The 20,090-nt window shown below is 43.5% G+C and overlaps 1 protein-coding gene across 1 annotated transcript; it reads left to right on the top strand.

Annotated features, from left to right (window-relative positions):
- Positions 1-853: 853 nt before the first annotated feature.
- TICRR (TOPBP1 interacting checkpoint and replication regulator) lies at positions 854-18,950 on the top strand (the record flags this gene model as incomplete). Its single annotated transcript, XM_082488522.1, has 22 exons — positions 854-1,510; positions 2,067-2,352; positions 2,947-3,185; positions 3,433-3,676; positions 4,199-4,334; positions 5,082-5,224; positions 5,973-6,185; positions 6,745-6,893; positions 7,648-7,742; positions 8,104-8,197; positions 8,365-8,444; positions 8,765-9,007; positions 9,607-9,703; positions 9,959-10,031; positions 10,730-10,870; positions 11,356-11,446; positions 11,919-11,980; positions 12,779-12,934; positions 13,692-13,849; positions 14,067-16,359; positions 18,026-18,139; positions 18,489-18,950. 22 exons carry the CDS (start codon positions 854-856, stop codon positions 18,605-18,607), a joined length of 5,883 nt encoding a protein of 1,960 aa, XP_082344648.1. The 3' UTR covers positions 18,608-18,950.
- Positions 18,951-20,090: the final 1,140 nt, after the last annotated feature.

The raw sequence follows: 20,090 nt of genomic DNA, 5'->3' as shown, positions 1-20,090 counted from the left end.
CACTTGTCCAGACGTCAGCCCCTGGCCAGGTGCTCCCACCCTACACCTTTTCACCCCTGTGAGCACCCCTTGCTGTCCCCTGGGGAGGCTCAGGGAGGAGGACAAGCCCTGGGGTGACATCTCCTCTGGGTCTGCAGCACCTTCCAGGCAGCCAGCAGGGCTCCTGCCTGTCCCTGTCCCTGTCCCTCCTGCCCTGGGCTTGGCTTGCCAGTGGCTACCGATGGGTGACGGTGACGCAGAGGACCCGGTTTGCAGGCAAGCATTGGTGTCTATCGGCAGTGACAGGAGGTCCTGCGGCTCAGCCCCAGGGCTGCCGGCTCTGCCTGCTGACGTCACAGCGGTGACATCACCACGGAGGTGACATCATGCACCCTTACACCCAATAAGAGGCGAGAGAAAGACAATGACAGCAGCGCTACGCGCACCCTGGCGGCTTTAAATTTTAAATCGGCGGCGGCGGCCAATGGGCTCGCTGCGGGCACTGGCCTCGCCCTCTATTTTCGTCACGGGCCCTCGCCAATGGGAATGCGGCGCTCCCCCGCACGCACGCCGTGTCCCGGCCAATCAGAAGGGAGCACCGCTCGAACGGCAGACACCCCTGCTTCCTTCCGTCCCCCGCCCGCCGCCAGCGCGGGCGCCGTATTGCGCAGGCGCACTACGCCGCGGCCCAATGGGGAGCGAGAACTGGAGGGGGCGGGCGCTCGGCGGCAGCCAATGAGGGCGCGCGAGGCGAAGGCGCCAGTAGTTGTACCGGGTGATGGCGGCGGGGGCGCCTTGATGGGTCCCGCTGGTCGCGCGCGCGCGGCGGGGGGAGGCCGTTGGGCCGTCGTGAGGTGACGGGAGGGCGGGCGCCATGTCGTGCTCCCACAGCGTGGTGTTCCTGCTGGACACAGCCAGCCCGGGCCGGCGGGCGCGGCTCCAGCGTGGCGCCCTGCGGCTCCTCAACCACCTGGGCTGCCGCTTCGGCCTGCCCCGCCTCCGCTGGGCCTTCAGGTTCTTCGACTCGCTCGGGGGCCGCGGCAGGGCCTCGCGGGGCGGCGGCTTCCGCCCGCCGGGTCCCCGCGCCTGGGCCTGCTTCGAGGAGGAGCTGGCGGAGCGGTTCGGGGCGCGGGGACCCGCCGCTGTCCTGCCCGGGCCGGCGCCCCGCGCCGCCCTCACCCACAACGGCCTGAAGGAGACGCTCCTTGACTTCCAGTGGGACCGCCCGGAGATCGCGTCGCCCGCCAAGCCGCTCCGTAGGAGCCGGAGGACGGGGCTGGCCGCCGGAGAACCCCCGGAGAGCCAGGCGCCCCCCGAGGGCTTTGTGAACGCCGTCTTCCTCTTCTCCCCTTGCCCCCACTCGCGGAGGGAGCTGCGGCAGTTTGTGTCGGGGAGCGACGCCCCTTCCTCCCCTCGTGAGGCGCCCACGGCTCAGGAGCTGGCGGAGAAACTCCTGCCCAAGAGTGTCCAGGAGTTGATTGCAGACCAGAAAATCACTCTGTTCTGGGTGGATACTGCCGAGTGGTCTCAGGTACTGAGATTATACCGCACAGCCTTCGCCTGCGAGTACTAGCGGGCCATGTTTTATGCTACCCTCCTGTATAAGAAGGGAGAGCAGTTTTATGCTGTAGTTTTTCGGTGGTAGGGAAGGGTCTTTAGTTACTGCCACATAATCTTGTTCAGCAAGAGACCAAAAACTAGAATAGTAGTCATCCACATGGAGATGGGGATTAATCAGCAATTGAGTAACTGTACAGTGTTTACTGATGGGTTGTCTTGTGCTTTGAGTTAGGTGGGAGTTAAAGCTACTCAGAATTGCAAATAAGCAGTCTGAAAATCCTGTGTCTAAATGCACGTTTGAAAACATTGGCTACGTCTTAATGCAGGGGAATAGCATTTTCTTGATTGGGTTCCTGATAAGGTTAATAAACTCCATAAAAACACTTGGAAAGCGCTGTTAAGATGCTCTGTATGTGTTTCTTATACTAGTTTTTCTAAAAGCATATAATCTCTATTTGTTCAGGTGGAAGTTACGTCATTGCCAACATTAACCATTAACTTGAGACCTCTCTGTTCCTTTACTTCAGCTGATTGAATCCCCAGATCATGTTGGATACCGGACAATGTTTGAACTGATCTGTCAGATGGGAGGCACCATTTTGCCGTCTGAAACCTTAGTGCAACATTTGAGTCACCACAGGGCAGATCTTGCTCATGGCTTTCTTGGAGACTTAAGTTCTTCAGTGCCACAGAATGTGCCTTGGTCCACGCTTCTGCCGTTAGATGCTACTTTGAACTGCTTGTTCTCGAAGCCCTCTGTATTTCAAGCAGTATTCCCCCAGCAAGAAGGAATGATGTTTCTCAGCATGCCTGGTAATAATAATAATAATAAATAAATAAAAAAAAAGAGAAATAGGTGTGCATAGTAATAACTGTGATCTCTCATACAGGGTACCTGATGAGTTTCCCTTGTGAACAGTTGTAGAAATGATTTCAGATATTTAAGAGCCTAATTAAAAAAAAAATAAGTCCTGTATGTGCTTTCACTCCTCAGGTACAAGAACTATTAGCCCATATTTCTGATTTAGTCTCTTCAGTTTTTCATGTTTCCAGAAGTTTGGATGCCTGAAGAGCTCTTTGCTGGTCCCACCTTATATACGTGTACACCTTTTTCTTCTATATGCTTCAATTTGGCTAAACTAAGAACACAAATAAAAAGTCCCTTAAAGAAAGCAGATTAGCTTTAAAGCAACATGGAGTTAGCATTATCTCTTTAGCAGTCCCTTCATGCACTTAGCTCCTTTGTGAGAGCTTGAGAGATCAGTTCTGCAATACACGTGCAGTAGAACTATTCCCAGTTTAATCTCTGAACTTATTTTTCTTGCATTGAAGTTGTCTCTTCCTCTAGATGAGAAAACATTTTTATAAGCCTTAGGACTTCTGCTTTATCTTATCATTGTACAGGAGAAAAGAAGCAGGAAAGCTGTGCTGTGATCCTGGAACCCCTAGCCATGAGCCAAAGACTACTGCATTGTCCAGTCAACATCTTCCTGAAAGGTACCCTGACGTGTTGGAGCTTGATGCAGGCTGGCTGCTTTCTCACAGAGAGCTGGATACTGCAGAGCTCACAGGCTGAGCCGGCAGAACATAACAGTTCACTGTTTCATCAGCTTTTACGGAATCTAGTGGCTGAAGAACTGCACATGGTAAGTCTTTTCTTTGCCTTAAACTAATATCTGTTCTGAAATGAGCTGTAACAAAAGGGGTGACGGTGTATCATGTTGTGAAGACAATAACAGTGGTATTTGTTGCACTGCAAATAGCTCATTTGGGCTAAATTCAGAACATTCCTTAGAAGATCCTGTAAATCTATAAGCTGTTTGTAAAGTGTATGTGCTCCTTAGGTCTCTGTCTTTCTAGATAATGTAGAATTTTTTCTTTTTTTTAACGTAGGTCGCTGAGGTATCTTTATCTAAAACTTGGTGGCCCTGCACTGCTGTTCTGTCCCCGCTTTCAGAGAGCACTGCAGTTCTGACTATACTTGGTACTGAGAGGACCGCTGAAGTTCAGCGCTGCAACCTTAAAGGAGCTGTAGTGGAGAACTCTTCCCAAGACCCTGCTCTTCACCTCCCAGATGTTGTTAATAGTGTGTTGAGTAAAATTAACACATTGGCGGAAGATTCTCTGGCCAGTATGGGTAGGTGTCAGGAAATGCAAAATTTGCCATCTTTTGATCACCTCTAGATCTGATTTGGAGTGGAACAATCTAAAGCTAATGATTTCCTCAGTGAGGAGTCTCTCATTTTTGGGACTTGTTAATTTTGTTTTGTCTTCTGTGGCTCAGGTCTTGTGGTGCAGAAATCTGCACTGGTGTACCTTTCTGTTTTATTGACAGAGCATTAGTTTATATTAGCTTGTGGATAAAGTGCAGCTACTTGTGCCTGGGGACAAGTTTTTAGAATGTGGTTTCCTAAAATGCGTCCTATAGGCCATCCCTGGCAAGTAAAGTCTTTGAGTGTGGCTGCATGGAGGCTGCTTTTAGCTCACCTGTTTTATGTTATAGTGAATCTTATGAGTTTCCCTGCCTGATGTATTGGCTATTAAATTGCCCCTCCAGGAGCAAAGGTTTGGAAACTTCTGCTTTAGAGCATCTGCCATCTCATTTGGTTTACTTCTCTCTCTTTTTTTTTTTTTCTTTTTTCCACATATCTGCTCATAGGAGAAGAAACTCCAATGCCAGAGTGGGTCCAACGGGAACTGTCCCATACAGGGGGCTGGCACCCTTCAGTACTTGAAGCATGGTATCCTTCATCGAATGCTTGTGGAGCAAGCTCAGATCTGATGGAGTCATTCAGGTATCTTTCTGAAACATATCTCTGAGTAATAATCAAGGATTTCTGCTTCCTGTTAAGGGAGCACGGCTGCAGCATTACTCAGTTTAAGAATTAAATGCTCCTCTTAGTGCTTTTATTTCTGTACTCTGTTTACTATGTGCTTCTGCTTCATTGTGTCTTGGTGTGTAGACAAAAGGAACTGAGAACAGGATGTTTGTGTAGTAGTTTGCATGGATTAAGATCTTGACAGTTTCAGGAGTGATACAGGTAACTTAAAATGACCTAAGCCATTTGGGAGAAACGTCAGAATTCAGTTCTTATGGTATGATAAGATCCACTACAAGATACTGAAGATAGTGGTTGTGTTATCACAGTTGGTATTTAGTGGAATGAATAAGCCTGCTTTCTTCAAAGAGCTTGCTGAGTGAAGCATAAAAAAAATGCCTAATGCAGGATAGCTTAGATAGCACAAAACTGCTCATGTAGTTTTGTGGCGTGGGTCAGTGCCATATCCATTGTGCATCAGGCAACACTTGTTATGCTTGTTTCCAACTTGGTGTGACCCTTTTAAGAGGGTAGTTTGGGTTTTTTGTATCTTTTAAATAAGAGCTTTGGGGAGCAGGCATTGGAAGAGGACTAGCATGTGTTACTCGCACTATATTGCTGTGAACTGGCACCTAGAAAAACATGGTTCCTGTCCACCAGGCACAAGGGGTATGCCTCACACTCCCATCTCTTTTTATAACTATAGTGAATATCTCTATATAGGCTCCTGCAGGTTTCTTGCACGAACGGGAAGGATGATGCAGACCGATCTGAAGTAGAACTCTCAGAAAGTCTTTCTGAGCTGTACCAGAGAAGATTCAGTGAAACATCTGCTGCAGCTGGACCAGGAAATAACAAAAAAAGACGTATGTATACTTTGGGATTATATGTACATGTTACCAATTAAAGATGATAAAGACTTCTCAGCAGGCCTTTTTTAATGCATCAGCCCTAGAGCTCTCTAGTCTCCTGAGTAGTGGCACACTTTAGATTTTTTTTTTTTGTTTTGTTTAGAGACAGCATCATTTGCATATTAATATTAGGATTGTCTTTTAGTACAACCCAAATGACTTTTTAATTCAAGGCTGCCCAGTGACTAACAAAACCATTAAAAAGCAACATGCAGAGCTCTGCAGTTTCACAAGGTGTTGAAACAGGGACCACTCCAACTACTAGTAAATATTCAATCTCTCAACTTTGTTCTAATTTGGAGAAATAAAACACTTTCTTCTAGAAGAGTTTAATCATTGCATTTCAGTACACTAACCACAGTTGCATATACCCTTACCTGATTTATCCCCAAGTCTTGCTCTGTCAGCTATTTCTATTTCTGTGACATAAGACTGCTTCCTATATATGTAACTTCTGATTATACCTATATAAGTTCTTATGCAGAGCAACAGTTTTCACCTATTTGCTTAGAGAAGTAGCTGCCTGCTATGCTGCCTGTACACTTATGTCATGGAGAAATATAAACATTTGAGGCTGTGTTTTCCACTAGAAGGTTACTACTAATCTCACTTGACAGTAACAGAACTCAGTATTATGCTCTACTTTAGGTGGAGTTCCTGGCCCAGTGTCTGAAAGCAGAACTCCCTTTTTGTGTTGTTGCAGGTGGGGTTCCCCGAACTCCAGTCAGGCAGAAGATGAAGACCATGTCCAGATCCCTGCAAATGCTCAACGTAGCAAGACTGAATATAAAAGCTCAGAAGTTTCAACCTGATGGTGCACCACCAACAGGGAATGAGAAGGTTCCACAGAAGCTTTCAGCAAAAAAATTGGATGAAAAGGTGGAAGAAAAGGAAAAGGCACTTAAAATATCAATAGGTGTGTGTTAAGTTATCAGTCCTGATATTTGTAGGTCATAGGGGATTTTTATGTAAAGGAGAGGCAAGGATAATAAGTGTCAGGTGCTAGGGAGCAGACAAATGTTTGAGTTTCTGTATCTTCAGCTTGGCACAGAGTGGTTATTTTTTTCCACCCTTCTCCCAGTTAGTTTCTATAAATGTTTTTAACCTAGTGTTACAACTACTCCTAGTGTTATTTTTCTGCCTTGACTCCATCTGAAAAAAAAAAATAAGGAACTAACTTTCTTTAACCCAAAGAAGTAGAGGGAAGCACCCTATTTACTAATTATGCAGAAAGAAAGGGAATTTCTTGACTGCTACAGTAACCTGAAAGCTTCCTGATCTACTCTGAATTAAGCTTATGGTTTGTCATGAGTCTGGACCTGGGACTGCTTCTGTTAGTGTTCTGTGGTCTGGATGCATCTTTACTGGAGAAAATCGATGGGTCCCCTCTGTTCCCCTCTTCAGCAGGAATTAGCGTTCGATCAGTAAGGTGTAGCGAACAGGCATTTCGTTAACATAGACCATTTCCTTTGCAGACTTCAAAACTGAGGAGGAACTGCAGTCCCATTTAATTGCAAGCTACCAGAAGGCTGTTGCTGAAGGAGTTCTTTCATCTGTGTGTGCCCAGAATATGATCCTGGCCATTAAAAGGTTCTTGAAAGCACAAGATGCCAAAGAGAAAGAAGTAGGTAACAGCATGTGGGCAGGGTTTTTACTGATCTGGAAATTAAAGCTTTTAGTATTTCAGGCTACCTTTCCTAGAACTTACCTGAAGTTTTTATGTGCAGTTGCAGGTAGTCAAAACGACACTTCTATCTGTGCTGACTCAATAATGAAAAACTGTAGGCAGTTGTAAAGAACGTAGGAAAATCCAGTTTGGTTTTCAGTTTATACCTGTGCTGAAGATTGCAAGATGTGTCTTTTTCCTTTACATTGACCTCATTCTGAATTCTAATTTCACTTATTCAAAGTCAGTATTTTAAAAAATACATTCTTGCAAACCGTATTGTAAAAAAGGTGCACCTTCTTGTTTTGGTTTATGTGGCAAATCTAGGCCTACTAGTGCTCCAGGACAGAGAAACAGTTCAAGGTATTTCTTACAATCTTTATCACTATGTATAGACTTAGAGTAACTCATTGAAACCAAAATTAGTAAATTTGTGAGTAACTGAAAAAATAACTGTGAAAGACAAATCTATAGAAGAACTTCTGAAGCTGCAAGCAAGTGACCTTCTCTGTGATTTTAAGCTATAAGTTCTTCTGTCTTGTGTCACTGTGTCACCTTGCTGCTAAAAGAAAAATGGAATTGTTTTCCTTGAAGAAGAAAAAAAAAAAAAGCTATTTCCAAAAGAATGGGTGAAGAGCATAGAGGGGGTAAAAACTGTCCTGCAGATAGGGAACAGCCTTGAAGTTTTTGCTGTAATTATGTTTCTCTGCAGGTGGCCTGTGTGGAAAGAGTCAGAAACCATCTCCTGAAGACCAGCAAAATGCTGAGACAACAGCATGGTTTACAGAAGGACACCAAAGTCAGAGAGTATGAGACACTCTGTTTACTTCAACTTTTGAGATACTGTGCAGTTGGCTAGCAATTTTTAATGGTGGCTTTTTTGTACAAGTGGAAAAGTATTTACATGGGGTAAATATTCTAAGGAGAATCGAATCTCTGGTTGCCGTAAAAATATTTCATTAAATGCAAATATACATATGCTATGTGATAAGCATTGCAGCCTGTATCTGAAATGAGGCATCTACCCTGCCACCAAAATGAAATGCTAACCAAATTATGCTGTCAAAAGGAGCCACTTCCCCTCTCATGCTTTTTTGAGCATACCTTTTGCAGTAAATATGCTGTTTCCACCAGAAAAAAGGCAGTGAATGATTACTTGTTTTCTTAGGTGCCGACTTCAGGTATTTTTGCGCCTTGAGTTATGTCTTCAGTGCCCTTCACTGCAGAGTAACACTGATGAAATGGAGCAGCTGTTAGAAGAGGCAAGTAGATTATACACCAGGTTGTGTTTCTGGAAGGCACTGGAAATGCAGACCGGGAACCTGTAGTTTTCCCCTGATTTTACACACTATGTTCCTTGCTAAAAAAAAAAATCTGGTGTTGCAACTGTCACAACTTAATCGTTTTCCCACCTGACTTTCTCTTTCAGATGACAGATACACTCCGTATTTTATGTCTGACTGAAGACCCGGGGTATCTTACAAAGTTTCTAGAGGAAATATTAGAATTGTAAGTTTTTTAGGATGACTTAAGTGTTATGGGGGACTGTGGTTCTGGTTGGATATCTTCTTTGAGTAAACAGCAATCTACAGCTTTGATTTACTGCATCTTTGTAATTTTCATAAGCTTAGACATATTCTGTTTGTTATGCTTATCTTGATTAAAGAAAAAGTAGCTGATAAGTAAACTAATGAAGAAAAAACAGTTGATCTTCAGTTAGTTTTTTGATTGACATTTAAGAACAAAGAGGTAGTTCAAACCTTGGGATTGAAACACCAACAGTTTTGTGGGGGGATTGTATTTGATGTGGGTTCTCTGTGATGCTCTAGGTATATGAATTCTATACCGAAGACCCTTGGAGATATTTACTACGGTCTCGGTACACAAATTCCCCCGAAGCTGGCATCTGTTCTGCCTTCAGACTTCTTCAGTGATGATTCTGTGACTCTGGATAGCAAATCTCCAAGCCTTCCACCATCTTTATCATCTGCCTTAACTCCCAGCACTGTTTGCCTACGCACTGAGAGTGATCAGCTGGAGGAGCTGCGCACCAGATCTGCCAAAAAGAGAAGGTAATAATTCCAAACAGGAGACAGATTGTTGCAGCTTGGGCTGTGGCTGAGTTATTTAAACTACAGCTCAGTTATCTTTGTTTCTGTTGCTGGATAGCTAGTTTGGGCAAGCTAATGCTTGCTGATAGCTCTGCAAGCCTGAGAGAGAAATACTAAGGGCTCCCATTTTTCATTTTTAACTTGCCATTGTTGACTTTATGAAAGTGTGATCTTGGCTCTGTATGCATTTGTCCTGTGCACAAGTAGAGTTCATGAGCATCTTCCATGAGAGGAAGAGGATGTTCTACTGTGCAGTAGGTGACCTTATATTGTTAAAGTTGAAACTATGATTTACTGTAGACCTCTATGGTGGGAATCCTGTGTACAGTTTAGCAAATTGTGAAATGAGTTTTAATACCAACCTTAAAGTTAGGTATAGCTATTTATATTGCAAATCATCTTTCAGTACTGTAACATAGGTGAGGTACCAATGCAATTTGCAGTCTGAATTTAGGTAAAGACTTCACATCTTTAGAGTCAAAGCTAAGTTTAATTGTCATTGGGTTGATACCTATGTTTCTGCACTTTATTTTAACTTAATCTTTGTATACTTTCTAAAGGAATAATGTGTTAGCCAGACACAGGAGCATGACAGAAGCACCACAGAACTTGCGTCAAATTGAGATTCCCAAGATAGCCAAGAATCCCATCAGAAAGGTAAAACTCTTACAAAAGGATTGTGTGTGGGTTGCTTCTGCAGGGGTGCAGCAATGTTGTGAAGTGACACTTAAGTGCAAAAACTCTTGCTCTGTATTCACTTGGTAAGTATGCCCTGTATCAGCTGTACAGAGATCAAAATTGTTTTAAAGTAGAAATTGAAATAATGTGTGGTTCAGAGGTTACAGTTAATATTCATAATAAGTAAACATAACATTAAACTGCCAGTGAGGCTAACTTTTTTTTTCGTTTCAGGAGAACTTGCGTTCTTACCTGGCTACTGAGAAGTCCCAACAGATGCCTTTGTTGCAGAAAGAAGCAGTGCAAGGTATATTGACTTCTAGCTTTTCCAATGAAAGGTGCGTCTTCAGCACATGTTCTCCCTATGAATTTTAGTGAGCCATGATGAAATTATGCTGAAGCATGCTGGAAATCTGAAGGAAGTTTTGCTGAATTCTGCAAAAACTGAGGAAAAAAAATAATTGCTGTATTCTGTGTGTGCTCACATGCGGAAAACTTAAATCATGTGTCCTGAAAAGAAAACCTTTCCATTCTTCAGTCTTGCAATTATTTCTATCTTCTCTGTACTGAAAAGAAAACGAGGACACAAATGAACTCCTATATCTGGAAACAGAGTATCTCTCTGCAAAGTAATTAATAAAATTAAATCCCACATGCGTTCTCTGAACCAGCATGTCCTTCAGTTGAAATTTTGTAGCTCACTTAATATTGCTCCATCTGGGACACTGACTGGCTGCTTTTTTTGCTATGGCAACTGCTTGTAGTTTATTGCTGGAATAATGCAAACTTGTAAGAGAAGTCCAGGATGGATTTAGAGGAGGACATGTTCCAGTAGCAGAAAAACAACTTTTCAATACTTTGTGGCCTCTAAAAAGTTGTTTTTCTACACTGGTGTGTGATGTTCCCATCTCTAGTGGCCTGACGAAATTATCTTCCTGTGATGACTTCCCCCCCACCTTTTTTTCCTTTTAATCTGATAATTTCTTGCTTTGTCTTACCTCACAGAGGTTACAAAGGTAAGGAGGAACCTCTTCAATGAAGAGATGCTTTCACCATCGAAAAGATCTATGAAGAAGATGCCCAGAAGCCAGTCAGTATCTGCTGTGGAAGGGTTAAGATACAAACGCACTGATGAAGGCACTAAAGGTAGGACACAACTTGCATGTGTAGGATTGTTGTGGAGGATCTTTTGCTAAAATTTCTATTTTTGCATCCTCAGTTCAATGAAACAATTATATGTTTTTAATGAAGGAGAAAATATTTTAGGTCATTGCTGTGGTATTTGGAGGGTGAATAGGATGGTATTGAAACTGAAACCTATTTTTTACTAAACTCTACATCTCAAAGAAAATGTTATAAATGCTTGGTTAAAAAAGGATCTGTGAATGAAAGATGGAGAATGAAAGTTCTCAGTAGATTGTGTTTGACACAGTACTATTAATAATATTGAGGGAATGGGAAGGAAGTGTAGACATTGGACTCCAAAACGACGATAACTTCTGAGTGCTGGGAGACTACACAGTAATTCTATACTGGCTGTCATTCTTAACCTGGTCTATACAAAATTGTATTTATTTATGTCTTAAATGCTTTATAATTGTATGATGTTACAGCTCTTGCTTGATTTTTAGATCATCGCAAGTTACTGACCAAGAGAGTTGCAGAAACACCACTGCATAAGCAGGTCTCCAGGAGACTACTACATAAGCAGATCAAAGGCCGGTGAGTAAGCTATTTCTGAATTTCTTCAATAAGTATTGGATGTCCAATTAATGCCTACGAGACCAAGAACCGGCTATCTTCTTTGTGGTCAAAGTATCATCTTCACCTAAGGCAGTAAGGGAACAAGTGGAGGCTACATTCCGTTGTCTGAGTGGGGAGAAATACTGCTTGCTTCGTTGTGTAAGTGGGGTTGCTTTAATTCCTGCAGCTGACTTTTTTGTTTAGGTTCAGTTGCTGTTTTGAGGGCTTCTGAAGAAAAAGTCTGTGCTGTATTTCATTGACTCCAAGCTGAAATTTAGCATTTATTTCCATGTAGAACTGTGCTGTAGCAAAGTGCTTACTAATTGCTCACTTAGAGTAGCCCATAAAGCAATATATTGTTGTAGACTACTGCTTTTCAGTCTGTGTGGTAAGTTGTGTTCTTGTAAACATGAACAGTATGCTAAGTCCAAAATGTCTGCTGTTTCTCAAGGTCTTCTGATCCAGGTTGTGACACTGGTGTTGTAGAAGAATCTCCAGAGAAGGCCATAAATGGTAAGCACTGGTTTTTGATTAAAGGTGGTTTTGCTGTGTTGTAGCTTGTAAGATGAGCATGCTTCAATTTAGGGAATTCGTGAACAGTCAGTTCAAAAGTACTGTACTATTCTTTTGGTGGAGCACAGCCTCCTCTGATAGAACCGCTTGCTGCTTTTGACAACACCATATAGTAGAAGTTAAGAAAGAAAGATAGTAATTCTTTAAAATGAAAATACATGAAGGACACGCAGGGTGAACAAGATTCTGAGCTGCTATAATTATCGTCAAACTGGCATGTGCAGGTTTTTCTTTCAATATAACTTCAACATGTTGTGCTGTAACCATAATGCTACTCTGATGTCTACTGTAACAGATAGCTACCTGACTTTGTGGAGTGTCTCTGTTATGTTGGCTACTGCTGTTTCTCATCCTGAGAAAGGAAGAAGAAAACACCATGGTTCAGCAAGCGGGAAGATGAAATCACTAGCAAAAAGAGACAGGAGAATTAGCTAATCATTTAACCTGGATGCAACTTGAACATGGCTTTTCTAGCATTCTATCCCGTATAACTGCTAGAGAGGGGTAGGAGAGGAGGGGGCATCGTAATTTGGAAGGAGATTTGTATGCATTAATATTCAAAATCCCCAAGAAAGTTGAAGCTTTCTTCTTCACACGCTTGCCTCCCTACATGACATAGTTAGCTGTATGGAAGTTTCTTCTTAGAGTGTGTTCTTTTCAGTTATGAACTGTTCCTGAAGGTGTCCCCATTGTTGAGGGAGAAAGAAGGCTCAATTTCCAATATCCTTACCTTTTCAGAAGCAGGTTTGAGAAGAAGCCCACGCATCAAACAGCTGTCTTTGAATAGGACCTGCTCTGGTGTTTTCTATTCCACTACACAGCCCAGCTCACAAAATTCACAGCGAGTCCATCAGGGACAAGAAGAGGAGAGCTGTATGCTGCAGAATGTAGAAGGTACTGAACGGGGTTTGAGCAGGCTGATATTGCTGATCTGAAAAGCTGGCATGGATAGCTCTAAGTTTGATATGATTTGGCTCTACAAGAGACTATAAGAAGCTAAGAGCTATCATGCAATATCTTTTGTAGACAGAAATTCATTCCCAGTAATTATTTTTGAATTGGGAATCTGAATTTGGAGGGTGGTGAGGCAGCTATTTTTACGATGAATACACTGCCAACTTAAGAAACTAGTCAGGCCTATCTAACAGAATACCACTGATTGTCAGTCTGCGTTCCTTAAATGCAGCGAAATCCCTGTAAAATATGGGACAGAAATCCTAAAGCTTACTTTCAGACTACTCTGTGGCAGCTTAAAGCAATGACTGATGGGATCTTCTTTGGTAGCTTTTTCAGTAGGATTATCAGCTATAAATGGTGACATTTAGTTCTTTATATTGTACTTACTAGAATCCTTAGTCATGAACCAGAACTTTCTTAAGCTATGAGCTATAAATAGAGTAAGAGGCTGAGCTATTTTGTACTCTTTTTTTTTTTTTTTTTTTTTCCGCTAGAGCGTTCTTTCTACAGATGGATATTAGTTTTATATTGGGAAATAACAATAATTCTGGTGCAGCTTTAACATTTGGCTAGAAAAGAACATGCCAGGGCTATAGGCTTTGTACACTACTTGTCCATGCATCTGAAGTGATTGAGACAATTGTTCATGGCAGGTTACTTGGTGTTAGTTGAATTGTACTGTTCCACTTTACAGGCATTAAGTGGCATTCAGAGACCCCCACTGTCCAGACTCCCAAGAGGTTTTTCTTTGGTGCAGTCATTGACACGTGTAGTCCTGCAGTGAAGCATTCACCTGGAAGGCGAAGAACAAGAAAAGATTCCTTACATTTAGAGGAGCTGACTGCCTGTCAGGTAGAAACACTTAACTCTTTCTCTTTCTTCTCATCCCCTTTTTCTCTTCAGGTTTTGAGACCTATACATATTACATTTAGTGTTTCTGTTAAGTCTAATCAATTTTTTTTTGTGTTCTAAATCTTGAGAAGTAAATATCAATAGGGGCAGATAATACTGCTGGAATAGCACAACCATGTGTTTTTTTGTTTTTTTCCCCCCCCCCGCCCCTCTGCAGACTCCTAGAAAAACACCTAATAAATTTGCCCGGAAGCCACTGAATTCTGCCAATAAGCTACCAAGGAGATCACCTCGCATTCTCCACAGGACACCACAGAAGCTAGAGAAGACTCCTGGCAAAAGTCCAGCTGCTAAGCTGACTGCAGCTAAGTGTTTGGGAAAGTACTTTTCTCATCCTGTACAAAAGGTCAAGTCATCATCTGTGTTAACTGAAAGTGAGAGTGTTCACTTACTGCAAGTAACTTCTAAGGATTCTTCTCCAACAAAAAGACTTTCCCCTCCTTGCAAAGAGGCTGGCTTACAAATACCAGAACACGAAGGGTTCACAGTGCTCGATGGCTCATTACTACCTCTGACAGATTCAAATCCAGCTGCTTCTTCGCCCTCTGCCATCCGGGAAAGAAGTTTTACAGAACTGCAAACTCCAAGACGTTCCTTGAGATACCACTCAAAATTAGCATCTCCAGTTTGTACTGGGAGGCAAGTCCTCCCCAAGCAAATTCGGGTGCAGTCAGATCTGTTATCTCAAGCAATTAAAAGTACTTCCAGGAAACCTGAAGATCCAGGTTCAAAACTATGTACCAGCCCACTGAGTGCAGAAGTATCGCCCCTCGCTGTGAGGCTAGAGCCTCCCTTCTGTTCTCCTCTTCGTGAAAGTTCCATGAACACTGTGGCAATCTGTTCTCCTTCTGACATGCAGGCTAGGGACTCTGACTGGGAACTTGGAGCATCTAATCCATCTCTTCAAAAATCTCCAAGTATTACTGGCACTTCACCGAGGTCCCTGCTTCACACATACAAACAATGCGAACCAAATTCTGGAGGAGAGAACCTCATATTTCCATGTGCAACACCGCCTAAAAATCAGGACAATCATCATGATAGTGGTGGTAACTCTTCTGTAGAAAGCTTCCTGCTTTGTCAGTCCCAAGTTACTGAAAATACCCCTGTATTGGAGAAAAATAAACAGATGAATGTAGTGTCTCAAAAGTCTCCTCCACAAAAGGACTTGGAAAACTTGGAAAAGCATTTGTCTCCAAAGCCTTCTGCTGGAGGACAGGTACATCCACAGAATGCTGAGATAGAATGTGAGCAATTGGTTAAGGAGGGAAACTCCAGTGCAAACACCTGTGAATCCTTCCTAAGTGGTTCTCCAGCAGTTTGTGATGACTTGGAACCAAGAATGCTGCTAAGAGAAGAAAATACAGGGCTGAAGGCTCCAAGTCTTAAGAGACACTCCAGATTTGCCCTGAATGCTACACCTCCTATGCCAAAGTCTGCTCCTGCCTATTCTTTACGCTGCACTGCAGACAGGAGGCAGCGGGAGGCTGCAGCGCGGATGGGAAATCCTCAACTTTCAGCCAAGTTCTCTACTCCTAAAAGTCCTTGTAAACTGCCTTCTGCTAGCCCACCAACTTATGAAGTTGAACTTGAAATGCAAGCTTCAGGCCTGCCTAAACTTCGCATTAAGAAAATTGGCTCTTGCTCATCGTTGGAAGTGCCACCTGAAGCAAGTGGCAGCAAACCCAAGGGAGGAGAAAGCCCTTTTGGTGATCTTGCTGTGACATGGTGTAGCAAGCACCCGGGAAAACTAGCAGCTGCCTGTGTTTCACCGTCCTGCTTTCGCTCTTTCCACAGTACACCTGGGAAAGGTGGAGGACAGACCTACATATGCCAGTCATATACCCCAACAAGTTGTGCCTCTAATGCCACCTCCCCATCCCCCTTAGAAGCAGGAGTTCCCTGCACGCCTTCTCCAAAGCAGAAGGGAAAGACTACCCCTGATGCTATCAATGATTGGCCTCGGAGAAAGAGAGCGGCAGGCAGCACTGCTAATGCTAACTGTGGTCAAGGTGAGAAGAATGCTGATGAACAGAAGAGAATGTCAACAGGCAGAGAAGGAGACATGAAGATCTCTGAGCATTGCAGCAGCAAAGTAACAAATACTTTTGGGGAATTTGAACTGGAAGGGATTTACAGGCTCCAGGATCAGGCATCTCCTAGTGACTCTGAACCCAGGGCTGATGAGGACTCTGCCATGGGAACTTTTGGCTTGAAGTCTCAGAAGCGGGTCTTTACATATCTATCGCCAGAAAAAGAGGCGAATCATGATGCCAAGAGACCTCGCACTGATAGGTGCGACTTGGATCTTGCTGGTTTTTCCACAGATGAGGGCAACAGAAGCAAATCAAGGATGGACTCTGTACTTCCTAAGAAACCAGGAGCATGTGCGCTCATAACTCCTGAGCAGCCCAGTTGTGTAGGAGATGACAATGTCTTCCTTTTGTCAGGTAATTAAGTGGCATGAGTGACACTCCATTGAAATTCAGAGATGGTTAAAATGTGGGGTAGACAAAAACAAGAACACAATAGTTTTCTGTCTGAGGGAGAATGAGGTAGAAGGGGAGAGTGGGTTGTAAATCACTTGGAAGTTAATTATGTCGAGAGCCAGACTGGATGCGAGGAGTTTATCAATGGAGTATTAATGATGGGAGAGAGATCAGAGAAATAGGAAAGTGTGGGAGGCTGGAGGAATTAAAAGGAAAGTTTGAGAACTTGGGGAGAGAGGATCCCAATTGCATCCAACTGGCAATTTATTTGGGTTTGTGTTGATGCTGCTAGCTGTTTCTGCCCAGCATCCAGCACCAACTGTCTTAAGTCTAAAGCTTGGCTGCTTCAGTATAGACTGGAGCCTTGGGGTGCGTTAGTCCTGTGGATGCAGGTATTTAACAGTGCTCCAATTCTTCTATCTGCCTGTGGTGGTGGGCCCATTGAAAGTGGGTATCAGAAATGATTGCTTTGCTAGCAGTAATGTTGTATCAGTAGGTGTTTAAGTTTAAACCACCACTTTGCTTTTGCTGTGGGTACAGATGATTCAGCTGACCTTGGTGAAACAGGCTGTTTCAGCTCTGTAAGCAAGGCCTTGTGAATTTCAAATACTTAATCCAGTATTGTTCTAGAAATTGCATATTACAGGGACCTATGGCAGGTGTTGTTCTATAGTCATTGTGTGCTCTGAAGCATTTTCAGTGTCTGTTTCCTCTTGCAAGGAAAGGTTTATATACAGAGGCAGTGTCTTACTCATTCAACAGGTATCAGTGAGAAAAATGGGCAAACTTTAAAGCAATGTTAGTTTGTATTTGGGACGTGAAATAATAGCAGTATTTAGCCTTAAGCTCGTCCTGTAAGAGACTTACTGTACCTACAGACCTCGTTTTTGTATTTACAGACCATCATGGTTATAACTTTTCTTCCAGGACACATGAGTTAACTGAAGAGTAATTACCTTTAATAAGAGTGAAGTGCTTTTCTACTAAACCACCTAAGAAAGTTAAATGTGCTAAGAGCTAATTCCAGACTGCTGTTTAGAATCATAGAATTGTCTAGGTTGGAAGAGACCCTTGGGATCGAGTCCAACCATCTACCCTACTCTACAAAGTTCTCCCCTACACCACATCCCCCAACACCACATCTAAATGTCTCTTAAACACATCCAGGGATGGTGACTCAACCACCTTCCTGGGCAGTCTATTCCAATGCCCGACCACTCTTTCTGTGAAAAATTCTTTCCTAATGTTCAGTCTAAATCTACCTTGTTGGAGCTTGAAGCCATTCCCTCTTGTTCTGTCATTAATTACCTGTGAGAAGAGACCAGCACCAACCTCTCTACAGTGTCCTTTCAAATAGTTGTAGAGAGTGATGAGGTATCCCCTCAGCTGCCTCCTCCTCAAACTAAACAGTCCCAGCTCCTTCAACCACTCTTCATATAAGAGCGGTTGAATTTACCTTTCTTGATGCCAGAAACCCACTGTGCCAGCCTAGATTTTGTGTCAATAAACTCAAAGTATCACTTGTACTGACGGAAGCTTCAAGGTAGAATAAAGGCTGTGTATGAGACTTACCTGAAAGCACTCTTGAGTTGTCAGTTTACTGCAGCATCTTACTGTGCTTCTCCAGACTCAACTCCACCACTGAAGAGCACGCTCTCTGCTAGCAGTCTTCTAGCACTGACCCGGTCTCCACTGCTGTGCCAGGGACAGACACCACCGTCTCGGAGAAAATGTGTCCAAGGTAACCACCTGTGCTGTAAGGAAAGGCTGGGCTCGAGCAGACCCGGTGTGCTCTCTGCTTGCCTGCAACTAAATGAGAACAAAAGCATACTGTGCTGGGGATTGGTCTTTGGGTAGAAAGTCTGTGGCTATATCTGGCACTTCAGTGTCTCCGTCTCACATGCTTCCAAGAAAATTGGCATGAACTGGGAAGTTTGGAAGGGGGGGGAGGTAGCAATGAAGAAGGAGCAACGTTCTGTTCAGGAAGTGCAGTTTGCTGTTCTTGTTGTTTCCAGTTGGTATTTGGCTTCTTGGAGACAGCAGTAAACTTTGGCAAACTGTGGCTTTAATTTATTCTTTCTATTTTGTAGAAGAGGAATACGATGCCTTCCAAATTACTGCCAGCCAGGAGCTGTCTCCATTCCACATCATGGCTTCCAAGAGGCGTTCCCTTAGCAGGACTTACTCACGGAAAAAGCTGCTCAGCTGAAGCTTGGAGCCCAGAACAGTATGGGAAACTCTACGTTATCCCAGTTGTACAACATCTTTTTTAACATGGACCTTGCATTTGGTGATGGACTGGAGCTGTCTTGTGTTAGTAGGAGACTGGATGCAAGCATATGACAATGGAAATAGGACCACTCTACAAGGTTGTGGTTGGCTTTTTTTTTAAACCTCAATTGGAGCATCTCTCCATTCATTCAAAGCCTAGCTCGGTCTTTCAGGCACTTCTGCATGTGGCACCCGAGTTCTGCAGAGGAAGGTTCAATTCTGCTAGGCAAAGAGGGAGAATTGTCACTTTTCTACAGCTCTCTTGTAAAATAAACTGATGTGAATTTTCATTGTGTCAATCAGAACTCTGTCTTTAGCCCAAGCGTGGGGTGGGGGATTGGGGCTGCAAGAAAAAGGATGCTGGAGGTGAATGGGTGGAAAACAAGCTGTGTATTCCTGCTGTGTATCTTGTCCTGATACTAACTGGATCCCTCTGTTAGTTGCATCCAGTTTGCCCAACAGCTTAGTGGGAAAATAACCAGCAGATTAACTCTGATGGATTAATGAGCCAATTACTCAGAATACTTGACAAATGCTAAAAGAGTACAGAGGAGGGGAAAGATAACTTAGCAGGGAACAGGGAAGGAGAGGAGTTTGATTCTCCCTTTTTGCAGATCACGAATGATTTGGTGTATCTGCTCCTCTTCTGCAAACTCACAGTGACTCGGAGAGGACTGGCTGGGGAAACTTCCTTGAGAGGTACAACTTGGATGGAATAACTGGAGATGACAGTCCAAAGACTACTCTTTACCAAACTGAGTCACTGATTAAATAATGACTAATTATTTGAGAGATATGCTTGCATTCTAGCCCCATGAAGACAGCAGGAGCTGTGATTCAGTGCCTGTGATGTAGCCTACAAGGGGCTAAAATTGTGCATTCTGTTAGAAGGGCTGTTTTTCCCCCTAGGATAGCAATCTGTGCATGGCAGGATAGCAGTGGGGTGACTTCCCCCTGTCTAGTGAATGCACAGGAAGCAGAGAGCTATGAAGATAGTGTGAGGTCATCCTGAAACCAGGCATGGCAATGCAGAAGTTTGTTATGTGGCTTTGAGGGGCTAGATGGTATTGAATGGAATTTCTTTCCTGGAAGCACTGTTTGTTGCAGGAAAGCTGACTGTTTCCCTCTAGCAAGAGAGAAGGAATGGTGTGCTTACCAGTGTTTGTTTTGCTTGTGGAGAGGTGTGCCCGCTTCAAGGGTGCGTGGATTGGTACATGAGCATGGAGCTACAAGACTACTTCCAAGTAGGATGGATTCTTCTTTCCTCTGCCAAAGATCTTCGTTTTCAACAGTGGGAAATAAAGGCTCTGAACTTAATTTTTATTTTTGCTGCTCAGCCATGTGTAGAGCCCTCAGTAATGTCCACCCCTCAGTAATGTCCACCCCTCAAAGCCACACTCCTGCAGGCAAGATCAAGTATG

This window comes from Vanellus vanellus (assembly GCF_965231255.1).
Source record: "Vanellus vanellus genome assembly, chromosome: 11".
Classification (NCBI taxonomy): Eukaryota; Metazoa; Chordata; class Aves; order Charadriiformes; family Charadriidae; genus Vanellus; species Vanellus vanellus.
This window is presented reverse-complemented; position numbering and strand designations above follow the sequence as displayed.